The 24,384-nt window shown below is 45.2% G+C and overlaps 1 protein-coding gene across 1 annotated transcript; it reads right to left on the minus strand.

Annotated features, from left to right (window-relative positions):
- Positions 1–448: 448 nt before the first annotated feature.
- ADPRHL1 (ADP-ribosylhydrolase like 1) lies at positions 449–22,897 on the minus strand. The gene is made up of 7 exons (XM_063338231.1): positions 22,432–22,897; positions 18,379–18,543; positions 12,357–12,482; positions 9,546–9,686; positions 6,510–6,637; positions 2,291–2,423; positions 449–883 (listed from the first exon to the last, which is right to left on the minus strand). Exons 1-7 carry the CDS (start codon positions 22,643–22,645, stop codon positions 726–728), a joined length of 1,065 nt encoding a protein of 354 aa, XP_063194301.1. The 5' UTR covers positions 22,646–22,897; the 3' UTR covers positions 449–725.
- Between the last annotated feature and the right edge of the window lie 1,487 nt (positions 22,898–24,384).

Raw genomic sequence — 24,384 nt, forward strand, 5'->3', positions numbered from 1 at the left:
GATTAATTTATTTACAAATATTTCAGCCAGTTATATTAAAAAAAAAAAGTTTGTTCTGAAGAGTGAAGAAAAATAAAAGTGTAATTCAGAAATTTTAGACACAACGATGCTTTGCTGCTCCTTGGGGGTATTTTTAGTGTTGGCTTTTCCTTTTCTGGAAGCTTCTAATGTAACAATACCTTGCACCACAGTGCTGATGCAGGGATCAGCAATTCATTAAAAGCTAATCCGTGAGACATTAGATTTACAAGTGTCACAGACACATTAGATTTGAGAACAAGGAGGGATAGCAGTGGTGAAAGGATTGTCAAATATACAGAGAATATCCCCATAAATGGGTGCTACCATTAGTTTTGCAGGAAAGCATTAGTTCCGAAAATTAATTTTGTATGTGTAATTACTGGTCACAGCTGTTTAGGAAGTGGTATTATAGCAAGTTAGACTGAAATCAATCAAAAGAGGTTTTATTTATTTTTTTCCATTTGAGATCATCTCACTGGTTTAAGCAGCACTCTTTATACTCACAAATCCTTACATCTGTAAAAAAACCACAAAGACCATAAACATCTAACCAGTCTTGAATAATTCAGCTATCTTTGCTTGCACACGATCTACACACAGCCTGTCAGACTAACTCCCGGCTAATTCCTTCACTATGAACGGCAGTCAGTTATCTACAGGGTTTGATATAGTCTTTATAGAAAGAGAAAATGGCAGAAAACGCTTTACTTTTCCTCCATGGATAGTCGGTAAAGATTCTCGCCCAAGTACTCGAGCCTCTCCCGTTGCTCCAGGTCCTGGTACAAGCCTTTGGGGACCTTGCTTAGGCCATAAACCAAGCCGTACAGACAGCCGGCGATAGACCCAGTAGCCGCACTTTCTCCTGCAGGTTTAAGCACAATCGCAATGGTCCCTTAGAGTCACCTTCCCACACACAGCCAAAAACAGCGCTGCACAGGGGAGGAAATACCATGCTGGTGATGGAGCGCAGTGGGGGCACGTTGGGTCAGTCCTGATGGCTTTCGCCACCCTGTGTCCTGCCTCTGGCGGTGCCAGGTGAGGGTCCCTAGGGGAGAGAATGGCACCAAGGCAAGGATATGGTGACGCCTCACCAAGGCAAGGATGTGGTGACGCCTCTGTAGCATGCCCTCCTGGGCTAGGAGTTTATTTTGTTTGGGGAAAGTCCACTCCAACACAACAGCTCTTGCAACCAGCTAGCCATCACTAGGGAAAAAGGAGGGAAGAGTAGTTGCAGGGGTCCCTGCCACATGGCAAATGTCCTGGGTTGAAGAGCGTTAACAGCACAGCATTGCATTGCATGCTTTTTTAAACATCTAGCCATGGTGAGTGGCACTGATGTTCCATGCAGTGCCTGCGGGTTTGTAGTGCTCTGCAGCAAGGGGCCGTGAGCTCTTTTGGTTTCACTATGTGCAGTTAAAAGGTTGCATTGCCAAAGGCACTGGAGACCCCACCTGGAGTACTGCATCCAGCTCTGGGGCCCTCAGCACAGGAATGACATGGACCTGTTGGAGCGGATCCAGAGGAGGGCCACAAAAATGATTGGAGGGCCACAAAAATAATCAGAGGGCTGGAGCGCCTCTGCTATGAGGAAAGGCTAAGAGAGTCGAGGTTGTTCAGCCTGGAGAAGAGAAGGCTTTGGGGAGAGCTTATTGTGGTCCTTCAGTTCTTAATGGGGCCTACAGGAAAGATGAGGACAAACTTTTAGCAGGGCCTGTTGCAATAGGACAAGGGGTGATGGCTTTAACTAAAAGAGGGAAGGTTTAGACTAGATAGAAGGAAGAATTTTTTTATAGTGAAGGTGATAAGACACTGGAACAGGTTGCCCAGGGAGGTGGTAGATGCCCCATCCCTGGAGGCGTTCAAGGCCAGGTTGGACAGGGCTCTGAGCAACCTGGTCTAGTGGAAGATGCCCTTGTTCATTGCCAGGGGTTCGACTAGATGACCTGTAATGGTCCCTTCCAACCCAAACTATTCTATGATTCTACAATTCTATGATTTTGGAAGGGGAAGATGCCAGCCCTTTACTAAGGCATATTGGATTTACTTTTCATGCCCCTCTCAAAACTGTAAGACTTGGAGCAACATTTGAAAAGTGGTGCGAATGCCTTGCGTGGCAGCTGCCGCCACAAGAAGGGGGTTCAGGGTGTAAAACCAGGGGTGCAGGTTTAACGGGCAGCATGGCAGATTGGCCAACAGTGGCAGCAGACGGCCAGGAGGGCTCTCCCACACCCCTGGCAAGGGAGCGGGATGGGATTCTCGGGGCCCTCACCTCCGTGGAACATGGAGCGGTTGCAGAGCTCTGTCCAGTCCCCACCACAGCCCAGCAGGGCGTCGTAGGCAATCATGGGGGCGTCGTGGCCTCGTCTCCCACCCCGGCCTTCAGAGCTCCACCTCCGGTACGTCTGCGGGAGAGACGGCGGTGTCAGGGTAGGGCACTTGAAAGGGGGACGTGGGGCTGTGCCGGGGTGGCTTCTCCCCTGCTAGGTGGGAATAGCCCCTGGCACAGGGGCAGCCACCACAGCCCAGGTGATGCCTGAGGGGCAGGTATAAGCCTTCGTCCCAACTTAACGCACCAAATTCTCAGCAGGCCAAGAACTTGGCTTGACTTAAGCAAGCCAAGAATGCCAAAAAGAAGATCCAGAGAGATTCCAAGTTCACACCCCAGAAATTCCTTATTATTTAAAAAATTAGCATGAGTGAGGACTGACTTTGTCAGTCCTCTTTCTGCCTCTTGGAAATATTCTCAACTCCCTTGTCACACATTTGCAAATGTTTTAATTAGCCAAGTTTTACATGGGGGGTGAAAAAGTTCTGATTCAGTAATTTCTTTAGGGGCTCAATTTCAGACTATGTTAATCTAAGCCCCCTTCTCTGACTATGTCTTGACAAACCCTTTTTCGCCTCTTCCACAAGCATATATTGAACAAGAGGGAAAATAATTTGCAAATGTAAGAAATATTTCTTCCCCAGGAGAAAAAAGAAGAAAAAAAATCCAAACCCCACATCTAGGTTTGCAAAGGAAAACTGGATTTTCTCTAAGAGGAGGTACCTCCAGAGCTCACTTTTTCCTGTCTGAAATCCCCAAATGAACTCAATAGTGATAAACTTACAGTAAAAAAAAATACCTTCCTTTAAAGGAAATGGGCAGCTTTATTCCCTGAAGTTTAAGTTACATGATGGTAAGTTGAATTGTTGCTGCTTGGCTGGCTCTTGGCTTCGGCAACACATATGAAGGGTTTGCATTTCTGCCTATTCACTTCCACCTCAGCCATTACTTGGTTGTGGTTATCTGCACGTACATCAAACTAGGCAGAGCTGGACTACAGCTTCACTTTGCTGCTTGCTTTTTGTTTGGTGTTTGGTGTTTTTGTTTTGGGTTTTTTTGGTTCTTTTTTTTTCAATCTAGAGAGTTTATTTATGTCTTTATGCTGTCCTCGGACACATGCAAACTTTCTGGCCTTATTGCTGTGGTTTGGATGCTGGTGGAGCAGTACTGACACACGTCAGGAGGATGGGGCCAGTCTTTTTTCAGTGGTGCCCGGGGACAGGACAAGAGGTAACAGGCACAAGCTGGAACATAGGAAGTTCCATCTCAACATGAGGAGGAACTTCTTTACTTTGAGGGTGTCAGAGCACTGGCACAGGCTGCCCAGGGAGGTGGTGGAGTCTTCGTCTCTGGAGACGTTCAAAACCCACCTGGACGCGTTCCTGTGCAACCTGCTGTAGGTGACCCTGCTCTGGCAGGGGGGTTGGACTAGATGATCTCCAGAGGTCCCCGCCAACCCCTACCAGTCTGTGATTCTGTGTAATACTACCAAAGGCAAGAGGACTAAGCGTGGAGGTGCTATTCTGGGTGCGCAGGCAGGCAGCTCAAGTGTCGCTCCATTTAGCTGTTTAGGAACACTGATGCTCTGCACGCGTCTGGTGTCGTCTCGCCTTGCTGAAACAACTCTACACTAGGGATTGCTGTCCTGCGGATCGAGCCTGGAGGCACTTAACTGCACCAAGGCTGCATTTATCAAACATTTCAAAAGCGCCACCTCCCTTCAGGTCCTGTGCCTTGGTGCAGCCCTGCGGTGTGACACCAGCCCAGCTTCCCTCAGGCGGGCAGGCAAGAAGCGGCAGCGCAGAGTGCATGGACAGAGGTGTCAACACATACTCCCTCCTGCTGAAGGCACTGAGCTGCTGCCAAGCCTTGGAGGTAATTCACAGATCCCCTCTTTGCTTTAAACCCCTGTAGTCAGTAATTACAGCTGCCTCTGACTTCCTCACCCTCCAGGAGCTGACCCACTGCTAGCTAGCACTCCCCTTCCTTCCTTTTTGCTTCCCTTTCTGGGTCCTTTCTCAGTGATGCTTTAAGCAACTCCGTCTTAAGGGGACAAGGTCCTCAGAGTCTAATTGGCCTGGGTGACTTTGGTTCGGTTCCTCTCTCGTTTTGTCACACATGTTGTGTCCAGCCTGGGAAAGTGAGCAGGGTGAGCGATAGGATGAGGGGTAGCAGTTTTAAACTGAAAAAGGGGAAAATTATACTAGATATTAGGAAGAAATTCCTTACTGTGAGGGTGGTGAGACTCTGGAACAGGTTGCCCAGAGAAGCTGTGGATGCCCCATCCCTGGAAGTGTTCAAGGCCAGGCTGGATGGGGCTTTGAGCAGCCTGGTCTAGTGGGAGGTGTCCCTGCCCATGGCAGGGGGTTGGAACTAGATGGTCTTTAAGGTCCCTTCCAACCCAAACCATTCTGTGATTCCATGATTCTATGACTTGTTTGCAGAAGCAAAGCTGATGCCAAGTGCAGTGCAGTTTATGCCTATTTGCTGCGTATCTAGCATGTTCCAAACACGTATCACTGAAAAAATATTTATCCTACATTGGCCCATCTTGTATTTATACGTTCAAGAAGGGGTAATTTGTCTTTTATTCCCACATTTCTAGTTATCCCCAAATTTAAGCTGTATACATGCTTATACAGAATGTAGTCTTTGCTGCTTAGCATTTTGAGGTGTAATTTTTTTGAAAGGGGGAAATTGCCTTTGCAATGTACTCAGATCAATCCAAGCCAAGTTCAAGGGCTTCACTTTCACACCTTCTGCAGCGGGTATGTGCCTGCAGAAGGGTGTTCCTGGTCGAGCAGGAATGTGTATACATCTGTTGGCAAGAGCAGTGCCAGATATTGGTGCTTTATTAATTGCCTGTACAAAAGCAACTAGCTATACCTCCAGACACAAGTGGCTAGGTAGTTTAGAGGGAGTGCAAAGGAAAACACCCCTGGGAAACAGACAGGCAGGATGGTTACCTCCTCCTCATTTATTCTTTCCATGGCTACAAGCATGCTTCTGTCAGGCTGTGGTCTCTGGCTGGTGGTGGAGTTTGAGCGTCAAGCAACATTTTCCTTTCTTATATATCAAAATAAATAGCTCAATAGGCCAAACTAGTTGGTCTTGGGCAACGAAGGTCAATTTTGTTTCTGCATTAGGAATCCATGCAGTTCTTTCTTGAAATGATCATGGGGAAATACTGTTGAGTTTGATCTCTCCTAAAGCTCTGCTAAGACTCCCATAGAACTGGAAGGAACAAAAAACTAGGAACAAGCTCACAGCACTGAATTAATAAAATAAAACTAGGAGGAGAGCTATTCTTTATGTTTAGAGTAAGCAATTTCTTATTATCCACAGTCAATCTATCTTCCATTGACAATTTTCACTGTGTAGAAGAGCACCTAAAAATATACAAAGTGACTTCTCAGAATAGAACTGTGCTTTAATAGTCTGGAAAAAAGGACTGATTTATGGGAAAAGGTGACAAGAACCACATACTTATTGCTTGGCTGCTAAGTGGAGAGCTTTGAGAGGTGCCAGCACGTATCAGAAAGCTGTAAACACCAGGGAAGAAGACACATTATTTCTCTTGAGTTAATAAGATACAACCAGAAGTCATGAGGCAAAGGCAAGATCATGTACGCTATAAAATAGTATCCCGTGGGACGTGGTGAAACACCATCTCTTGAGACACTTAAAACTAGCCTGGGCACAGCCTGTGTTGGCAGAGCATTGCTTAGGACGGCTGTCTTCTATTCGAAGGACCATATCCAAGTCCAGCTCCTAGCACTCGGGGGGATTTCTGTGGGACCCGGGCCACAGCCCCATTAGGCTTTCTTGAGAGCGAGGCGTTTGCCTTTTCCAACCCTCAAATAGCCGTGGCTTAAATTTTGTACCTGCTCTGGGCCTCAACACATCTGAGCACTAAGTCTGCCTCTCTGCACCTTTTCCTCCCATTGCAGCAGCCGCAGGACCGGGGGCAACTCCTTTTTTACATTAACACATGCCTGAGCCAAGGATGCGAGTTGTTTTTTCTTTCTTGAAATGCTAGAAAAAAATCTAAAGACTTCCTGACTGTTCTGGCATTGGAAACAGTTGAAAAATACTGGTGTTTCTCTTTGAAAATACACCTCTGTTCGGAGCCTTTCCGAGTGCTTTCTGAAGTTGCAGTTACCTTTTCTCGCTCCTCTGCGTCATAGTTGTCCGGAAAGACAGCTTTATTCTGATTCTCCTCGTTGATTTCTCTCTCCTCCAAATAAAACTGCCACTTGGCTTCGAAGTAAAACCAGTGCTCCTGATATTCTGAATGCAAAAGAAATTGATGATGTGGCATTTCATCTCGGCAACATTTTCAGTTCTACTTTAGTACATTTTAAAGAAAATAACAGTATTGATTGACCTGAAAAATTGGGTATTGTACAGTAACATACTCTAAACGGGCATATGTACTAAGTATGCATTTTAATATGAAGTGGGACTTCTAACTGGAAACAGAAGACGTGAAAGAAAGAAGAAATTATTTTCAGAATCTTATGCTATTTTATGGTATATCAACATTACCTTAAGATACATCAAGATGAGATTTTTAGAGAATTTACTGAGGCGCATTCCACGGAAAAGATAAGAGTCAACAAAAAGAAAGGAAAAAATAAATTCTGTGGCAATTCCTATATTCCTTCATTCTGATTAAAGAGTAACTAAAATTGCTTGCATGTCCTAAATACAAATTGCCTCTTACCTCAGTTACCAGTTTTTATTCACATAATTTCTCTAGTATTTCTGCTCCATTCTCACAGTATTTCTGTGTGTTTTTTCAGGAAAAGGCAGATAGGAAAGACTAAGGTTTCCATTTGCTTCTAATACATATCAAATGTAGTAAAAGGGATAAATAACACACACATCTGCTATCTGTGTCCATACAAATAGGCCTTTTTTAAGAACCACAGGTCTTTCTCCTTTTTCTGTCACTTTAGGAAGAGCACCTCTAATCACATTTAACTTTGCACGTGTGAATAATCTTACCAAATTCAGCACATTTTCAATCCAATGCTCTGGTTCAACCTTTTTATAAAAGCTTAAAGAAGCGCATAAGTCACCCTGACCTGTTAAGCGCACACACACGCACCTGTCTGCAGAATTGGGGCCTGAGTGAAACCCCCAACGGCCTGGGAAGCCGATGGGGTAAGGAATTAGAAATCAGTGAGATTCACTGGTGACCCTCTTTGGCAATTAAGATTTTTAAAGCGGTTCAACTCCACGGTAAAAAATCCAAGCTGCCTTATAGGACCTGACACTTTCACAAAGTTGCTGGTTGCCCAGCCCCAGACAGGGATGAGCCTTCAGCCACGTGGCCCTGTGCGCCTGGGAATGCCCAGCTGCCCTTTTCCTGAGCCCATGCCCCAGTTCTGCCTGATTACAAGGAAGCCATTCATTAGAACCCTAAAAATAGGGGAGTGTTTAGAAAAACAGAGTGAAAGTGCACTCACAGCCATCAGGCCAAGGAGAGCATCTTGAGAAAAAATAATCACACAGTGTTGTTGGTTGAAGTAAACTACTGGCATCCTGGTTACACCAGCTAGTTCCAAGACTTCTTTTAAAAATGCAGGTGACCTGAGAGGTTTCTTTCTTTGTGTTTTGGGTTTTTTTTCCCCTATTTCACCCATGACTATAAACCAAGAATGCCTCGAAAATGAATGTTTTCTATGTAGCATCTCAACAAGCAATGAAGTGTCATTATTCCAATGCACAGGCTTGTAAACAAAGGAGTTGCAGGAGAATTTTGGTTGTGTGGCCGACCTGTAGCACGGTCAGAAATCCCATGCCACTAGCCCTAGCAAGTCTCTGCCCCATCCCTTGAGCCCAGCCTGAGATGACGGTCACATTCAGGTCCATGGGACTATCTGGCAAGTAATCACAACTGAATATCAGAGGGGGCTGCTGAGTCGAGCCCTCTGCGACCGAATACCGTGTTTGTTATCCACGGGGGATAACGCAGCTAAAAAAGAGTTTTCTAAAACTGGAGGGCTCTGTTTGGCAGGATTTCTTTGCCGTGCATCTCACCAGCCAAGGAGCTTAACTTTAATGCAGGAGACTTTTCCCCCTACCAAAATAGGACGAAGCTCAACAATACCGGCACTAGCTGGAGAGCATGCCTCAGGAGTCCAGCACGCATACCTCCACGCCGAGGGCTCCTGCTGGGGTGGAGTGACAGGGACCTGCTGCAAAGCCGCTCACAGAGGAGCTCGCTCACACTAATCCTGCACCTGCTCCTCATAGGTCTCGGCTAAAAAAATCCTGGTGCGCAATGAGGCGCAGACGAAAACGCAGGGTCTTTCAGGAAGGCTCCCTGGGGCTCCTTTCAGATTTTAAAGCAGCAGCTTCCCTTCCCAGGTAAATCTTTATTCCCGAGTGTTCTTGAGTAAAGATTTCCGTTGAATCCAGTCTTTCTCAACAGCCATCCTTTGAGACAGACAGAAAAACCTCTTTCCTCGATGTTTTAGTGTAATGATACTCGTTTGTCCACAGCAGGTCTCACCATTACAAATGGTTCACTCCCTGGCAAGAGGGGACTAAAATACCTTTGCCCTGAAGACCACACACACTAGTAAAGGAGCAATATCAAGTTCAGTAGTTGCGTTACGCTCAGTTGTTTTAAAACAAGGATACAACAGGTTGTATCTTATATGTTTGTTCACAAAAGCAACAAGTCAAATCTGAATTTGCTGTCAAAAGCTAAAACTCTCAGTCAGGAGGCATCTGCAGGGGAACTTCTGCTGGCAAAAATGAGGAATGTCAGTGTGTTGTCTTATGGAAAATATTGGACTGTGCTAATTGATGGAAGGGAGCTGCATAATTCGTATCTCAGCAGTCTGTTTGCCTAATAACCTGCTGAATACCATTTCCTCCCTCCCCCCTGCCCAGCAATCTTTGAAGGCTTCCTAAAAATAAATCTGTGCAGTAGGGCATTATCATTGCTATTTCTCTTTGTATTTTTGCCATCAATATGCCAGGCACCTAACGGACAGTAGAAGAAGGCAGTGCCACCCGCGAAGAGCTTACAGGCTGAGCAGAAAAGCAGGAGGACGCACAACGGAGATGGGAGAGGGGGGGAAGCAGCAAAAATGGAGAGACTGGGGAGTGATGTTTCGTCAGTGTTTTTCTAGCCAAACATACATTTAAGAAAACAGCTCTTTCAATTCAGACCCATTACCTGCCATGTGGCGAATGGTCTTCTTGCAGTATTCTTCAGCCATCGGCACAACCTTCATCATCTCTCTTCCCCACTGCACAAGGGGTTTCCCTTGTATTGCGTACGCCACAAAGAGAGCTGTGCATAGGGACCCTAGAAAGCCTGGAATTCATAGACAACAATGATTACTGAGGCGCGGTTTGGGATCTTACCATCCTTGTCACACCCTACATAAAATCATTAGTGGAATGCCTGAAGGCTGTTGGGTAAATTAACGAACGTACATAACCTACGTCTGCCTGTTTGCAGGCTGGCTCATGGCACGTTGAGATTCTTGGCTGATGTGCGGTGCCTGCTAGTTTACAACTTATTTTACATAGAAGAGACCTTCTGTTCTCGGTGGTGTAACATGACAGAAATTGATGTAGGGGTCAAAAATAAACATCATCCACTAATGTAATACTGAAAATCTTCTAACTGAAGTCACGTGAAATAATTGACTTGCACAAAGTGATTTGATTACAGGCTGTATCACCTTGCTTACAGAGTCATCCAGCTCAAGGGCTGTGGTTGTTAGATATAACATTGTTTCTGGCTCATTTTACTCTAAGAGGACAAGTCCATGCTTTACTTGGACAATTGCTTCTTTACTCTAATGGGACAAGGCCATGTCGCCTTAGAGGACAGAGGCAATTGTCCAAGTAAGACATGCTGTCTGCCTGCCTAGCTAAGTCTTCCACTTTGGATACAAACATAATTAAGATGAACTTTCTGTTAATGGGCGCTCAACGCTTCCATGACGTCAGAAACAGAGGAGATCATTTCTGGTATTTGCTTGTGCTCTTGGCATTCTGTCAAAGGCAGCAAAACCAACCCAGTGCAACGTGCAAAAGAAGGTTAAGAAAACAACTCAGTCATTGAAATAAACCCCAGGTGAGCAAAGTATTGATGCGTGTGTTTCTCTCGGTGCATGGGTCCAAAAGCATTCACTCATGCATAGAGGTAAGCATGAACTTTGTGTGTTTTGCTGAAGGTAAAACCAAATTATTTTAGGAGGTTACAAGTCCAGCAGAGAGGTTTACTCATTCTCTCTGCCATAAGACCTGCAATACTGGGTCAGGCCAAAGGTGTGTCTGACACAGAATCCAACAGATGCTTTCAGAAAGAATTAAAAAAACAGCTCAAAGGGTCTCACTCGGATAGACGGCACCTAACCCAACTGCTGTAAAGATCCTGAAGTGTCGCTTTCAGCGTGAGGGTGGCAGCAGAGGGTTTAGAGGGTGAAGCAAAGAGCTAGCAGGGGTCAATGGGTGGTGAAGAGGGTGATAGAGGCTGGGTCATGCCCAGAAGGTTTTGAGGGGCTGGCAGTCTCTTCTTGCCCACTCCCCAGGTAGCCCCATCCCCCTGATGCTATTGCCCTACTCCTGGCAGACCTCACGAAGCCTCCTGCCCCTCACCGGGGAAGAAAACAAGCCCCAGCCGAGGTTTCTGGCTCTGCTTATTAATACCAATACAGAATGAGCCTAATTGGTTTGGCTGCTCTGCTCCCCAGAGCTTCTGGACTAGCTTAGGGCCAATTTTAATTACACAGCTCGATTGCTTTTAACAGCAACAGCCCTTCTCATCCGCTTGCCTGATCCCTTTTGAACCCAGGCGTACCCGTGGACTTTGCAGCTGCCTGCAGCAGCGAGGGCTGCAGCTTAACGATGCACGACACGGGGAAGCATTTCCTTTGTCTGTTTGTTTCAGCCCTGACTGACACGTCAATTGGGTTTCCCCTGTCTTTGAGTTATGAGAATCACAACTGAGGTTTCCCTGGCACCTTTCAGGGTGGTAGTGAGGTCCGTGGTGGCCCTTCTACCTCTCTCCTTCCCACCTCCCCACTGTGCCACTCTTTTCCCAGCTGAAAACTCCTTCTGGGTGTAATTTCTTCCTGTATGGAAGGTGTTTGATGACTTGGATGCTCCTTGCTGCCATTTTCTGACTCTAGTAAGTCCTTTCTGAGGCAGGAGGCCCAGAACTGCAAGCAGTCTTACTGCTGCTAATGCACCATGGACTTTATATATAGGCTTAATGGTATTTTCTGCTTTGCTTTGAATTCTTTTCCTCTAATTTTATGCCATCCTGATGGCTTTTCTGACTGCTTCAAAGCCCTGACCATGTTGAACATGTCACCATTCATTATGGTTCTATTTATTGCTGTCGAAAGCAGGCGGAATGAATACCCGCTTACATAGCATAAAATTGTCAGAATGACAGACCTAAATATTCAAAACATTAAATCTACTGATTTATGTTGTTTAGAGAATGCTTCAGATTGTGTCCTAAAATATGCGGCATTAGATTTTTTTGGCTTTCTACCTTTACCTACAGTGATTGGATATGATAAAACCTGTGAAGAGAAAAATGTTATTATCCCCTGAACCATAAACTTGCATGATAACAGTGAGTCACCTAGATGTACACAAAGCCTAAAATTTGATCAGGGCAAGTGACATGAATATGTTTTGGACAAGATGGGTTGTGTTTAGTTATTGGGATTCTAGGAGGGAAGGCTCCTATGCCTGAGGCCGCTGTTTGTGTAATAGACAAGCAAATATGTAAGCTTACATAAATAATATACACATGTATATACTATACAAGCAAATATATAAGCTTACATAAGTAATATATACAGGTATATACTAACCAAGCAAAATTCAAACCAAGGCCTTGGAGTCTGCCAAGCAGAAGCATTTTAACCAGGTGAATTCACAAGAGCGATGTTAGTCCCCGTGGAAGCGAAACGCATCATTAGGGACCTCAGCGCGCCGATACGTCAGCGGGCGTTACCTGTAGGATGGTTATGAGTCATTCGTCCGCACTCAATGCTCACTTCAATGAGTGACTCCAGCCTCTCTGGCTTCCAGTATCGCATACCTAAACACATGGCTTTTGTGGCTGCTCCAAATCCAGAACCTAAAGTAAAAAGATAATGCAAGCATTTAAAAGGAGACTAATGATACGCAAATATGTCGGTGAAATGCGAAACAAGCGCATTTTATTAATTCAACTCGTGTGTGGGAACTTGTTAGGGAGTGGGAAATTAGCGTACAAAGCGAGTTACAAGTTTTGAAAGTTTCTTGTGAGGAATTTCGCTTCTACACGTTCCGGTTTTACAGGTACATCCCAATATTCTCAAGTGCTACAAAGAGCGTAGTAGGTTCAGAAAGCAGCACGCTCTCTTGTTCACAGCACTTGCTTGATTCATACTCTCGTGCCATCTTTACTCATTCTTGGCTGACACCTCTGTTTTGCTTGCTCCAGACGTCAGCACTGGAAACAGAAGTTTGAGAAACAGATACACTTTTACTATGCCCTTATTTGAGTAGTCTTCATGCTGAAAGCACACGATTTAAAACACTTTATGTGAGTATCACAGTTGATCTCACAATTTTAATGCACGTTTCATCCTGGAGAGCCCCACAGGTAGTTCACAAAATAGTTTCTGCTACATACAGAAATAATGTGTCCAAAAAGAAACTAAAGGCTACAGAGCCAAATCCTCCAAAGTTAGGCAATGTCAGAATGGAGGTTTCCCGTGTGACCTGAAGTCAGTGCATGTGTGCACGCTCAGTATGGTACAGCCTGCGCTTCCTGAGCTTGGTCTTGGGAATTTCTACCTTGTGCAGCATGGAGTTTATTTATTGAATAGCTGATTCACTATTTCTTTTAATCCTCAGCACTGAGTGCACGAAACCAGGTGCTCAACTTTTAAACACTTCCTTGAGTGGAGAGTTAAATTTGCTAATGAGTTTCTCTGCAGTACTTATCACAGTAATATCAGGATCCCACAGAAGTTTTAATGAGCTTATCTTCACAAGGCACCAATGAGGTGATTATCTCCCCTTTGCAGCTGGTGAGCCAGTGCCCAAAAAAGCATTAACTCATTGCAGGCACCCACCCTGAGATGGATAGGGTTCGATTTTTCAAAGTACTTGGCATTTTTCAGCGCTGTCTTTGCTCAGTCACACGTCCCAGTGACCTTGGGTATAGCTGAGAGCAATCAGCATTTCTCTACTTGGTCCCTGGAAGATAAGGGGCATATTTATGCCACCTAATTTTAGCCTCCGTGGAACCTGCATCAGGAGCAGTCTCCCTGTCTTTCCCAGACAGGCAGTGTGGAGAAAGGCTATATCTCCATTAGCCAATACAATGGCATAGTAGGAGCAATTCATTAGAGTGAATTCAAGCAGCAGATGCGGAGGAGCCAGGGTCAGGGCTTTTAGATGCCTATCTTGAGAAGAGCCCTCAGCCACTCCCCTGGGCTGTGCCCACTGTGGGTGCAGAGCACCAGGGACTCTCTTGGAGCACTACTTGCCATTTAGTGTCATCCCAAGAGGCACCAGCTCGGGCATCCTAAGATTGTGACTGTGACGAAAGTGTGGTAGTGGAGATGGCAGGAAGATTTACTTCAAGACAAACCGAAGCCTGAGCCAAACTAACATAAGCCACCCATTGGCCTGTCCAGGTGCAACACAGACCAACGAGGGTCTGAATTTTAAGAGAAGGCTCTTCTCCCCAGAGAGCAGCTATCCTGAGTGAGCACCCTGGTTAGGTGATCTAGTTCAGTTAGCTGAAGACATTTCTTCCCTTCCACCTCAGAGACTAATGTGCAAATTTTGCCTGCAATAAGTCTCCTCCAAAAGGCCAAACACCTGATAAATGTGACATGAAAGGTTTTGCAAAACACCATTTTATTCCCTGCAAGCTCAGAGCTTGCTTCCTCATCTCTTGGTAACCTTCCTGATAGCAATGAAGGGGGCCCTCTCCAGAACACCTTTGGCCACTGCTCCTCATGAAAAGGCTGGATACTGGTTCTGCAAATAGTGGGATTGCTCCTGTACCTCACATCTACTGCAGCTGTAGTGCCTGGTTGTTAAGGAGTCAGGAGCAGATAAAACTGTATGCCTATGCCTCAAATCACACAGAAACCACAAGTAAAAGTCAGGAAAGAAACACAGTCTTCCAGAGTACCAGTCAGCTTAACTGGGAGAACATATCTTCTCCTGCTTGCAAGACTGAACTCCTCATTAAACCATCTGCTGCCATAGAGCAGAAGATGAGAGGCATCTTCACTATGCAGTCCTGGTTCCTCCGAAGGACACAATCTGTACTAATTATCCAGGAGGGAAGGGTGTTGTGCTACACATAGCTGCTAACTGAATAACATCTCTTAGTATATCCAAAGTGGAGGATACACTACAGTAATCTGACTGCTGGTCTGAAAGAGCTTGTATTTGCAACTTCATTGTGTTCCTCCAGTCTGGGAATTTATATTGAAACCTTCTGCAGAATTAGACAAGCGAACTTGGTAAGAAAAAATTCCATTGCATGGAGTAACATTAAGCCTAGACGGGCCTTCAAGTGATTAGCGGCTGTTACCTCCCACGTCTCGGTATCTACCACTTGAATCAATGAAGTAAGGGGCAGCAAGAATAGTCCAAGCAACAGGTGAGAAACATGTGTAAGGAGATAAGGACTGTCCTCTGTGATCAGACTAAAGGTCTACCTAGTTTACCACATCTGACAGTGGCCAATGGAGAGGACACTTAAGAAAAGGTAAAGTACAATGACACTACCCCTTTGTACTAACCAAGCTGATGACAGTTTATCTCCCTGATCCAGAAGGCAGCTGGTTATTCACCTTTCTGCTTAACAACCCTTGAAGGATTTACCTTGGGTGAATTTGTCCAGCTTTTTCTTGAACTCACACGAACTGTAGCATCTGCAAATTGGCATTGGAAAACAGTCGTGCAGCTTAATTAGGTGTTGTGTGAAGAAGTCCTTCCTTTTGGTTGCTTTGAACTCATGATCTGCCACTTTCATTTGAGGTCCCTAGTTCCTGTGCTGGAGGAGACAGTGAGTTTTCTCTGTGTGTCATGTCCTGTCCCATCCCACACCCCGCCCCCCCCCCAACATGTATGACTTTTCATTTATCTGCATCATTTGGTTCTGCTACTGTGCAACAGTAGCAACTCTTCCACAACTCTGTGTCATATTACCTTTGAATTTTTTGACCCACTACACACTTGCGTTTGTCAACACATTGGACAGAGGTCCAGCACAGGGATCTCCTTCTCTATGGAGAAGACAGACTGCAAGCTCCTGCTCTTTATTTACTGTCTTTTGACTAGTTGATTGTCCTCAGGAGAACCTTTCCATCATCCTGTAGCAACTTAGTGCCTCATTGCTTAGTGGCTCAGATGAGGGACCTTATTGAGCATCTTTTGAAAATCCTAACAGACCACCTTCACATCTTTTTCCTCCTCTTTCTTGGTTACTTCATGAGCTTTCTAATAGATTTCTGATGTGCCACTTCTTTTCACAAAAACTGTGTTGACATTTCCCTATTACATCATTTTCATTCTTGCATGATGTTCTCTCTTAGTATGTAATACCTCAGTGTCCTTTTCTTTGCTCTGCATCTGTAGAGATCAGCTTGCTGCCAAGCCCTGAAGAGGATGTGTCTTACAGACCTGCATGAGAACTTAGAGCCTGGCCCCTTTATCTGCCGTCCCTCTGTGGCTTAACCTTCCTTTTTGCTCCCAACTTTCTGCATTTAACTCATACTTTTTCTTCATGCTCCCCTAGCAACGCCACCAGCAAAAGGGCCCTGTCCTCAAGTGCTACTAGGAAGCCCTACAGCTGCTCCAGTAGCTGCAAATAAAGGCCAGCTTCGATGTGGCCGCCTCAGCCTGAAACGCACGCGACACAGGTAGAGCCAAGCTGCCGTTTGACTGGACTTTCACCGTGGCTCCGAAGGCACATCTCCGGCTCAAGGGGTACCACCTTATGTCAGAGATGTCTCTTCTGAATGGTTTGAGTTTTTAGTAGTGGAACAAAACATTTTTACCACATCTCAGAAACAGCAGACTCATCTGCATCAAAATTTTTAACAAATGATGACAGACAAGCATCGGCAAACTCTCAACCCTGAAAATTGCAGCCTCGAGCTTATCAATGGCATAAATTGGAAACAAGCTCTTAAAACGGAAGGTGTTACAGAGCTTTGGGCAGGCCTTCAGGTGGTCAGGAATCTCACCAGCCTTTAACATAATTTAGGTACCTCTGCAATGAGTGTGGGAATGAGCATCACATGAGGTGGCAAAGAGACACGCAGGGCAGTTTGACTTAAGAACTCAGTGTGCTGACTATACCCACACGAATTTGAGCAGAGGAGCTTCATATAAACAATGCAAAATTACCTAAGCTACGATTTCACTGGTCCATGAAGGCTGGCACATGAATTCTTGCTAGAAGTGAGATAAGATAAAATGCCCACAAGAAAATAGCATTTTAGTTCCAGCCCATCCAAGATATCACCTGACTGCTAGGCATTCAATGCCCATGGAATGTTTTTGTCTTGACAAAAAACTTCTGAGAATTCAGTTAAAAAGTTAATTAATTATGTCCATAGCAGTGTCAGGTCCCATGGCAGGCTGAACATCTCCACCTCAGGTCACTGGTTCTTTTGCTCTCATGGTAAAAAAAAGGCTTCTTGAGGCTTCAGGATGATATTTGTCAGACCAGTTGGAGAAGGAAGGTTTTAGCTGCCAGGCCTCAAGGCAGGAATTAATTTTAGATCATTCTAGCCCAGAGTATCCCAAGAGCAAATAGTTCATCATGGAAAGCTGGTGAGGAGGAAGGCTAAAAGAAGAGATGCGGCTCCAACACAGCAATGGATTGGGGAACAGCCGTGATCCACTGCTGGAGGTGTTGAGAGCTGCTCAGGGCCAGCATCAGCTCCCACAATCATTTTGTCCAAATTTTACTCACTGTCAATCACAAAACACAAGACAACTGCCAAAGGGGCACTCTCTCAGATCTGCCTGGCTGATAGTGGGGTGAGCTAAATAAACGGGGATTGGATCCTTCTCCCTCCCAGCAGCTGTTGTGAGGAGCGGGGGCCGAGCGAGGGATGCTGCTTTTTGTGTCAGAGAAAACTGACTGCAGAGACCCGGCAATAGCCATGGCGTTGTGCCGCCGGGCCTTTGCCATGATGTTGCATCAATATGCAATGCCATTGAGCGGTGCCAATACGTACTGCAGGGGCAGAGCGTCACACCGACACAGCGCAACGCCTGCGTGAGCTGCCATCATCTTGTGGCCATCCAGCTCTACCGCCTCCTCCTCCGATGATGACGATGATGTGGTGTCTCTACGGTCTTTCAAGATTAATTGCACTGGATGGGTATATGCGTATGTGTGTGCACATAGCTGCATGTGCGCTGTTTAACTTGAAGTAGAAATTCAATTCATCATAAAATGGAATTATCATAAAGAGCAAGAAAGAGGGGGTCATGGGTAGGGAAAAGGGGCTAAGAATATTTGGGATTATCAGCAAAACAGTCATAGTTGTTAGCAGGGCTTCCAGCTGGAGGCAACTCTCTGCTTTCCCTCCAGTGAACATGTTGGCACATAGAGCATTTCACAGGTATGGCTTTTTGTTTCAGATTTGTTGTCACTGAAAAGATCCAAGACTACAAATATTTAAACGAGAAATGTCAGAAAATATTTCTTAAAATAACCATTAAACTCAAGGACAAAGGTCTGGACCCAGAGGCACAGAGCCAAGAACAAAGTCTCTTTAAATAGATGTTAAAGAGGGAAGGGTTCATTTACGAGAGGACATAGTGCCCTACAGAAGGAATTCCTGGCAGATCTCTTGCCATCCTCAGGCAAACATGGAAACGTTTCAAGGGTAGTAGCCTTTGATGTCAGGGGGAAAAAGGAAACAATTTCCATACAGCCACAAACACCGAAAGCATGTATTATTTAAGCCAGGATCTATAGATGGAAAGTGGTACCGTACCCTTTTCATTGAACGGTGTGTGCCAAGCGAGAAGGTAGTTGTCTGGCTTTAATTCTCTGCAGCCTTCAATGGTAGCGGGATCTGGCCGCCTCCCCGAGAGCTTGTCGATAGCATCCACGTAGCGCTTTACCAGCTCCCGGTACAGGTCTTCTAAACACCAGTAATCTGCTCAGAGGAGGGAACAGAAGGTGGCTATGTGAAGGCAGAAGAGCAAGAGAGCACTGAACACAAACAAGCAAGCTCACTGCGCATTTAAGAAATGTTCCCATTTCCACTTCCAATGCACCAACTCGTGTTTCTGGTGCCACTGTCAACACATTTTTACACACCACGAGAGCGGGCTGGAGGGAGAACAGCCTCATCCCTCTGTCTCATCTTCTCCTGCTTTTCTTTCCACTCTTAATTCCTTTAATTGGAAAGATGAAGGCATTCTGTTTGTCAACTCTAGCTGCTCAGGAGCTCTATTTAGGCTCCATGGTGTGAAGTATTTTGCAGAGGTGTCTAACTGTAAGGTGAGTGGGTTGCCACCGCAGGGACTGGGTGTGCGCATGAAGCCAGCGGTGCCTGGCTCAGCCTGTTCCTTTGCCGTCATTTGCGGACGCAAATCCAATTTAAAAATGAAAGCCTTTTTTTTTTTTTAAATTACCACTGGATTATTTTAAAGTGGTATATATGATTAAACATAAAAGCAAATTAGTGACGTTGTTTTTTATTCTGTATTTTATATTTACTTTGGCATCCCTATATCTTATGTTGATACAGTAACCAGAACAGCGAGCTTTTATAAAAATTATTAGAAAGATCAGTAACATAGTAGATCCCTACAGTCTATAGTATTTCCAGCAGATAATTTTACTTCTGGAATAAGTTCACTAACAATATCTGTTTATTGATTATTTTTACCAAGGCCTACAGTCTTGCCTAAGGAGGAATCTTCCACCTGTTAAACATATACTGTTCCTTCTATATAGCTGCTTCTCTCGGCTGCTGGTGTGTGTTGCTGGGCTTGAGGATCCCTGCCCTCGGCTCTTGCTGAGGAAAAGCTTCCACTGGCATCTATTACACTTGTGTAAGCAGTGGGAACTGAGGAGACCATCGGGATGTGTCCAGTTATATCTTTCCTATGTACTTAGAGAAACCCCACACAATACTTAGTTTGACGCACAGATTGAGCGACGCAGGAGGGGAAGTTCTAAAAATATCCTCATTTTGTCAAAGACGGTGATTTCTTGACATCCACAGAAGAGGTTTAGTTTAAGAGAAAGTGTGGAGCCCCATAAACCAGAGCCACTTGAAACTGCCAGTTACGCAGACAGGTGAATAAAGAAGATGCAGTGTAAAACCAAGATTCCCCTCCTTTCGCATAAAAGAATACCCTCTCCATTATGCTGGCCATCCCACATACAATTCTAGAGGAACAAGATACTTTCAATCTGCCGACTCTTTCCAGATTTAGGAATCAGGTGTCAGTTTCTCCGGATGGGAGCCAGGAGCAGGATTTACTGCCCAGGCAGCTTCTGCAGAAGCCTCGTCCCCAGAGCCAGAGTCCCTGTGGTCCAGCACCTCCAGCCTGCCCGAGCCCACCGCGCTTCCCACAGCCAGACCCGGGCTGCCATCTCAGCCCTCAAGTCAATAGGACAGGTTCTTTATTTAGAAATGAATCCTTATTTTTTTTTAAACCTGTATTTAAGTCAGAGAGGAAAAGGCTTTCCTTGTAGCAGGGGTAGTTCCTTGTGCTTTTGACAATGCTGTTTTCATTCCTTCCTTATGGGACAGATTCCTACTGGCAGCAGATGTTTCTTTTATCCTTCATTGTGGGATCAAACCTTAAGTCTGTCCATGCAGTGGATTTGGGGAGCGCCAGCTCAGTCTGCAGCAGTGCTCGCAGACCCTGCTCCTTCTGGCCATGGTCCTCCTGGGTTGCCCTCCACGCATGCAGACAGCGAACGGGACATGTGGGAAGCAGAGCAGTGATGGGCAGGAATGTTTTTATTGCTTATTTCCACTCCTTTTTTCTTTTCTTTTTTTTTCTGGTAATCTTTCAGGCACTCAATATCACAGAATCACAGACTGGTAGGGGTTGGAAGGGACCTCTGGAGATCATCTAGTCCAACCCCCCTGCCACAGCAGGGTCACCCAGAGCAGGTTGCACAGGAACGCGTCCAGGCGGGTTTTGAATGTCTCCAGAGATGGAGACTCCACCACCTCTCTGGGCAGCCTGTGCCAGTGCTCTGCCACCCTCAAAGTAAAGAAGTTCCTCCTCATGTTGAGATGGAACTTCCTGTGTTCCAGCTTGAGCCAGGCACCACTGAAAATAGTCTTCATATATTCCTTAGTCTCAGACACCAGCAGTGAGGGCTCCCTGCCACACGAGGAAAGCAGGTCCCTGAGGCCGGTGGCAGCTGCCTTCAACCTCACGGACCGGCATTCACCTTTAGCTTCACTCTGTTGACTTGAGTGATTTTGCACATGGGCCAGGCCATGACCAAGCCCAGTGGCTTTTTAGTGCTCCCCTTGCCAGGAGGAGATGCTGCGGTGGGCAGGAGGGGTTCTGTTTCCCTTGTGAGTAGCAGAGAGAAGGACTTGTTTTCCCCCGTTCACCAAAGTTACTAGGAAATAAAGATTTCTTACTAAAATTCCCCACACCAGCTTGTTGCTTTCTCACCAGTCCATAAAAGCACCTTTTTAAAAAGCTTGTCTGATCAGGCCAAAGAAATGAGCGAGGATAAACACAGCTGATGGGAGTTATAGCTGAGACTTTTTTTCTTTAGACCCTCGGTGCTCCTGCTGTATTTAAGAAATAAGGTTGATTATTTTACTGCTAGCCTAACTGGCTTGATTACCCAGAAGTTATGGTTTCAGAGAGCTCAATAAGCAAGAAACATACAGTATGTATTTAATCATAGCCTATATTCAGAAATACGTCAGTCATCTTTTTTCTTGATAGGCTGACATCTTGCCCTTATCTTTAGTGTATTAGCTACCTCTTAAACCATTGGTTAGCTAATAGCCAAGCATGAAGTGTCCAACACTCTCTTCAACTGATCCCTATGTCCTAAATTTAGAGCAGATTGGAAGCAGGCAGATAAAGCACGGAAACAGAAGCACAGGGGAAATTTCATTGACGTGAAGCTCCATTGTGAGCTTCTGCTACTGTTAGCTACCCAGCGTTAGGCGTGTTGAGAAAAATCAGGAATATTTTTACAGAGATTAAAAGCTTTGATTTGTTCTGAAGAGGCAAAATATTGCTGGATGGTCACTGTCTTCTGGTGTATTTTCAACGATGATCTTGACAGTCTCAGAAAGCTCTAGTCCAGTTGGCAGGGTGTCGATATAAATATCATTGCATCTTACAAAAGACTACTCCTACCTTAAGAAAAACCAAATGTTCTCTCTCAAACTATTGTGATTTTGGAAGACATAGATCAGTAACTTCCATTATTCTGATAGACTTTATAATAAACTTAGTATGTTAGGATAGTTTTTGGACTAAGGATCTCTCCTTAGAAAACAAATTGTTGCACTTCTGGCCTTGCAGGTGCAACCCTTTGCCCCAGGGGCAGCAAAGAGGAGACAGCGCTAGTGATTTTAGCCTGAAAGAGGTATTAAGGCGACTCTACTCCAGCCTGGAGTTCTGAACATAAACATGTTAAAAATGCACTTAGAAGAGCTCTTGTCTTTTACAGTAGAATTTCTAGTGGCTATATTATTCCCCAATGTATTACAACATTCAGATAATCGACTTAGCAATTATTTTTGTTACGCCGGACATGCGGTATTTTAGTCTTTAAGCTCTAACCAACTGTATAAATCTGGGGAAAATATAGGGCGAGCCCCTCCATGTTCAAGAAATCCTAACTCCCCAGTTTGCGCAATGGCCACAAAATTATGCTCGTGGAGGAGACGTGCTAACGCACACTATCATTCACGTAAGCAGCATTTGTGACACACTTTCTCACAACACCCCCGGCACTCAGGTTTATTCTAAGAAATGCAGCAGCTTGGCCGTTTTGTTCCTTTCCGGACTGCACTCACTAGCCCCGGCATACCTACCTGTGATGACAGCCTCTGCCGTAGCCATGTGCATGAGCGTGTTGTCGCTTACTGGCCACTTGTCGGGAGAGAGCACCAGGTTCTCCAGCCCTCCAATTTCCTTCAGCTCCTGCTGGATTTTTGCCCCTAAGGCATTGTTTTCTCGGGAGAAATTGCGATAACCGAGAGCATCCCCTACCCCAGCCAGCACCAGCGCAGCCTTAAATTTATCCATCCCCAAGACACTTTCCGCTTTCCTTTTGTCCGAGGCAGCCACCGAATCTTGATCTTCCTTTGTTCCTTTGCCTTCGGCTCAGCTGCCCCGACACTTTATATCAGCCATTGTGTCACACTGAGAGCGCTCTCTATAAGGCAAGGACTTCCTTTTCTGGCTCTGCAGATGGCATCTCTTGTCCGGGACCCAACAGAGAGGAAATATTTCATAACCCAGGGATTTTGTGGGGGCTTTGTTCAATGAAACCGCAAGAGTGGACCTGCAAAGCGAAGGGCAAAAGCCTCGTTTCTGCAACCCAGCGTAAAGCAAGCCAGGAAATCCTTAGCCCTACCCAGCGTAAGTAACTCTACACCCAGAAAAACAGATGTCTCCACAGGCGTGTTTATTTATTTAATAACTTGCAAATTAATATATTTTCCTGCCCATTTTCTGATACGCTGGAGCCAGCCTCCCCTTCAGGGACCCGTCAGAAGGAAAGCCTGCAATAAAGGGTTTCCAAAAGTCTGTAAACATTGGAATGAGGTGTTGGGCAGTAAGAGATTTAGTCAAATGCAGACGGCTTCTCCCATTTCTAATTATGCTCTATGGTGATACTTTGTCAACGGCTTTCTTGCTCTGTTCCGCCTATGACAAGAATGTTTTGCTAATTCACCGCACCCCTGGATAAACACTGAGCAAAACACCAACTTCAATCCCACGCCTCTTACTCCCTGGCAAAGAATGACTTTTTCCTAAGGCCGAGCTCAGGTGCAGCCCACATTTGGACTTTGGAAGGAAACTATTTTGAAAGATGTATTTAAATGGCATCCTGTGAGCCTAAGCGAGTTCACGTAGGAAGAAATCTCACTTGGTAACAACTGAGCTTTATTAATACCATCCTTTCAAACTTTGTGCTTGTGCAATTACGTGCTCCATTCTGGTACGTTCTGTTTTTCTGTGCTTCTGCCATGCAGTGCAAGAAAGGGCTCTGTAGCCTGGCAGCCTTTTAAACATGTTTTGCCCACAAACACACACACCTCTGTGTAGGCTGAATGTTTTCGTTCAAGGGGTCTGCTGAGACTGACCCAGATCATGGTTCTGAGTCACCGTCCATGCTGTCCCAAAGACTCACAAATTACTACTAAACAGAAAACTTTGATTGCCTTGACTGTAATTTTGATAAAGGATACCTGGAGAAAGATGTTTATTCTTCTTTCATCTTTTTCAGAAAGCAATACTGATTGCTATCCGGATGGAAGAGCAGTGTAAAGGATGCATCCTCCTATCACGCAGAACAATAAACAGTTAATCACGGACTGAGTCATTGACCTGTACTCCAGAGGAGGTTTAGATTGGATGTTAGGAAAAATTTCTTCATCAAAAGGGTTATCAAACATTGGAACAGGCTGCCCAGGGAAGTGGTGGAATCACCATCCATAGAGGTATTTAAAAGATGAGTAGATGTGGTTCTTAGGGACATGGTTTAGTCGTGGTTTTGTCAGCGTAAGTTAATGGTTGGACTCGATGATCTCAAAGGTCCCTTCCAACCTAGATGATTCTATGATTCTATCTGTAGAAACATCACTGCACTTCACAAGAAACCTTAATGCATTTTGAGAGCACGGATAAGCATCGCCATCCCTATTCTACATTACAAGAAATAAGATGCCAAAGTGGTGAAAGTAGCCTCTGCTAGTACACTCCTGTTTTAAAGATTAGGACTTGGGTTAACAGAAGTGCTTAGTATTAAGAAGAGGACA

Source organism: Chroicocephalus ridibundus, chromosome 1 (genome assembly GCF_963924245.1).
Source record: "Chroicocephalus ridibundus chromosome 1, bChrRid1.1, whole genome shotgun sequence".
Classification (NCBI taxonomy): domain Eukaryota; kingdom Metazoa; phylum Chordata; class Aves; order Charadriiformes; family Laridae; genus Chroicocephalus; species Chroicocephalus ridibundus.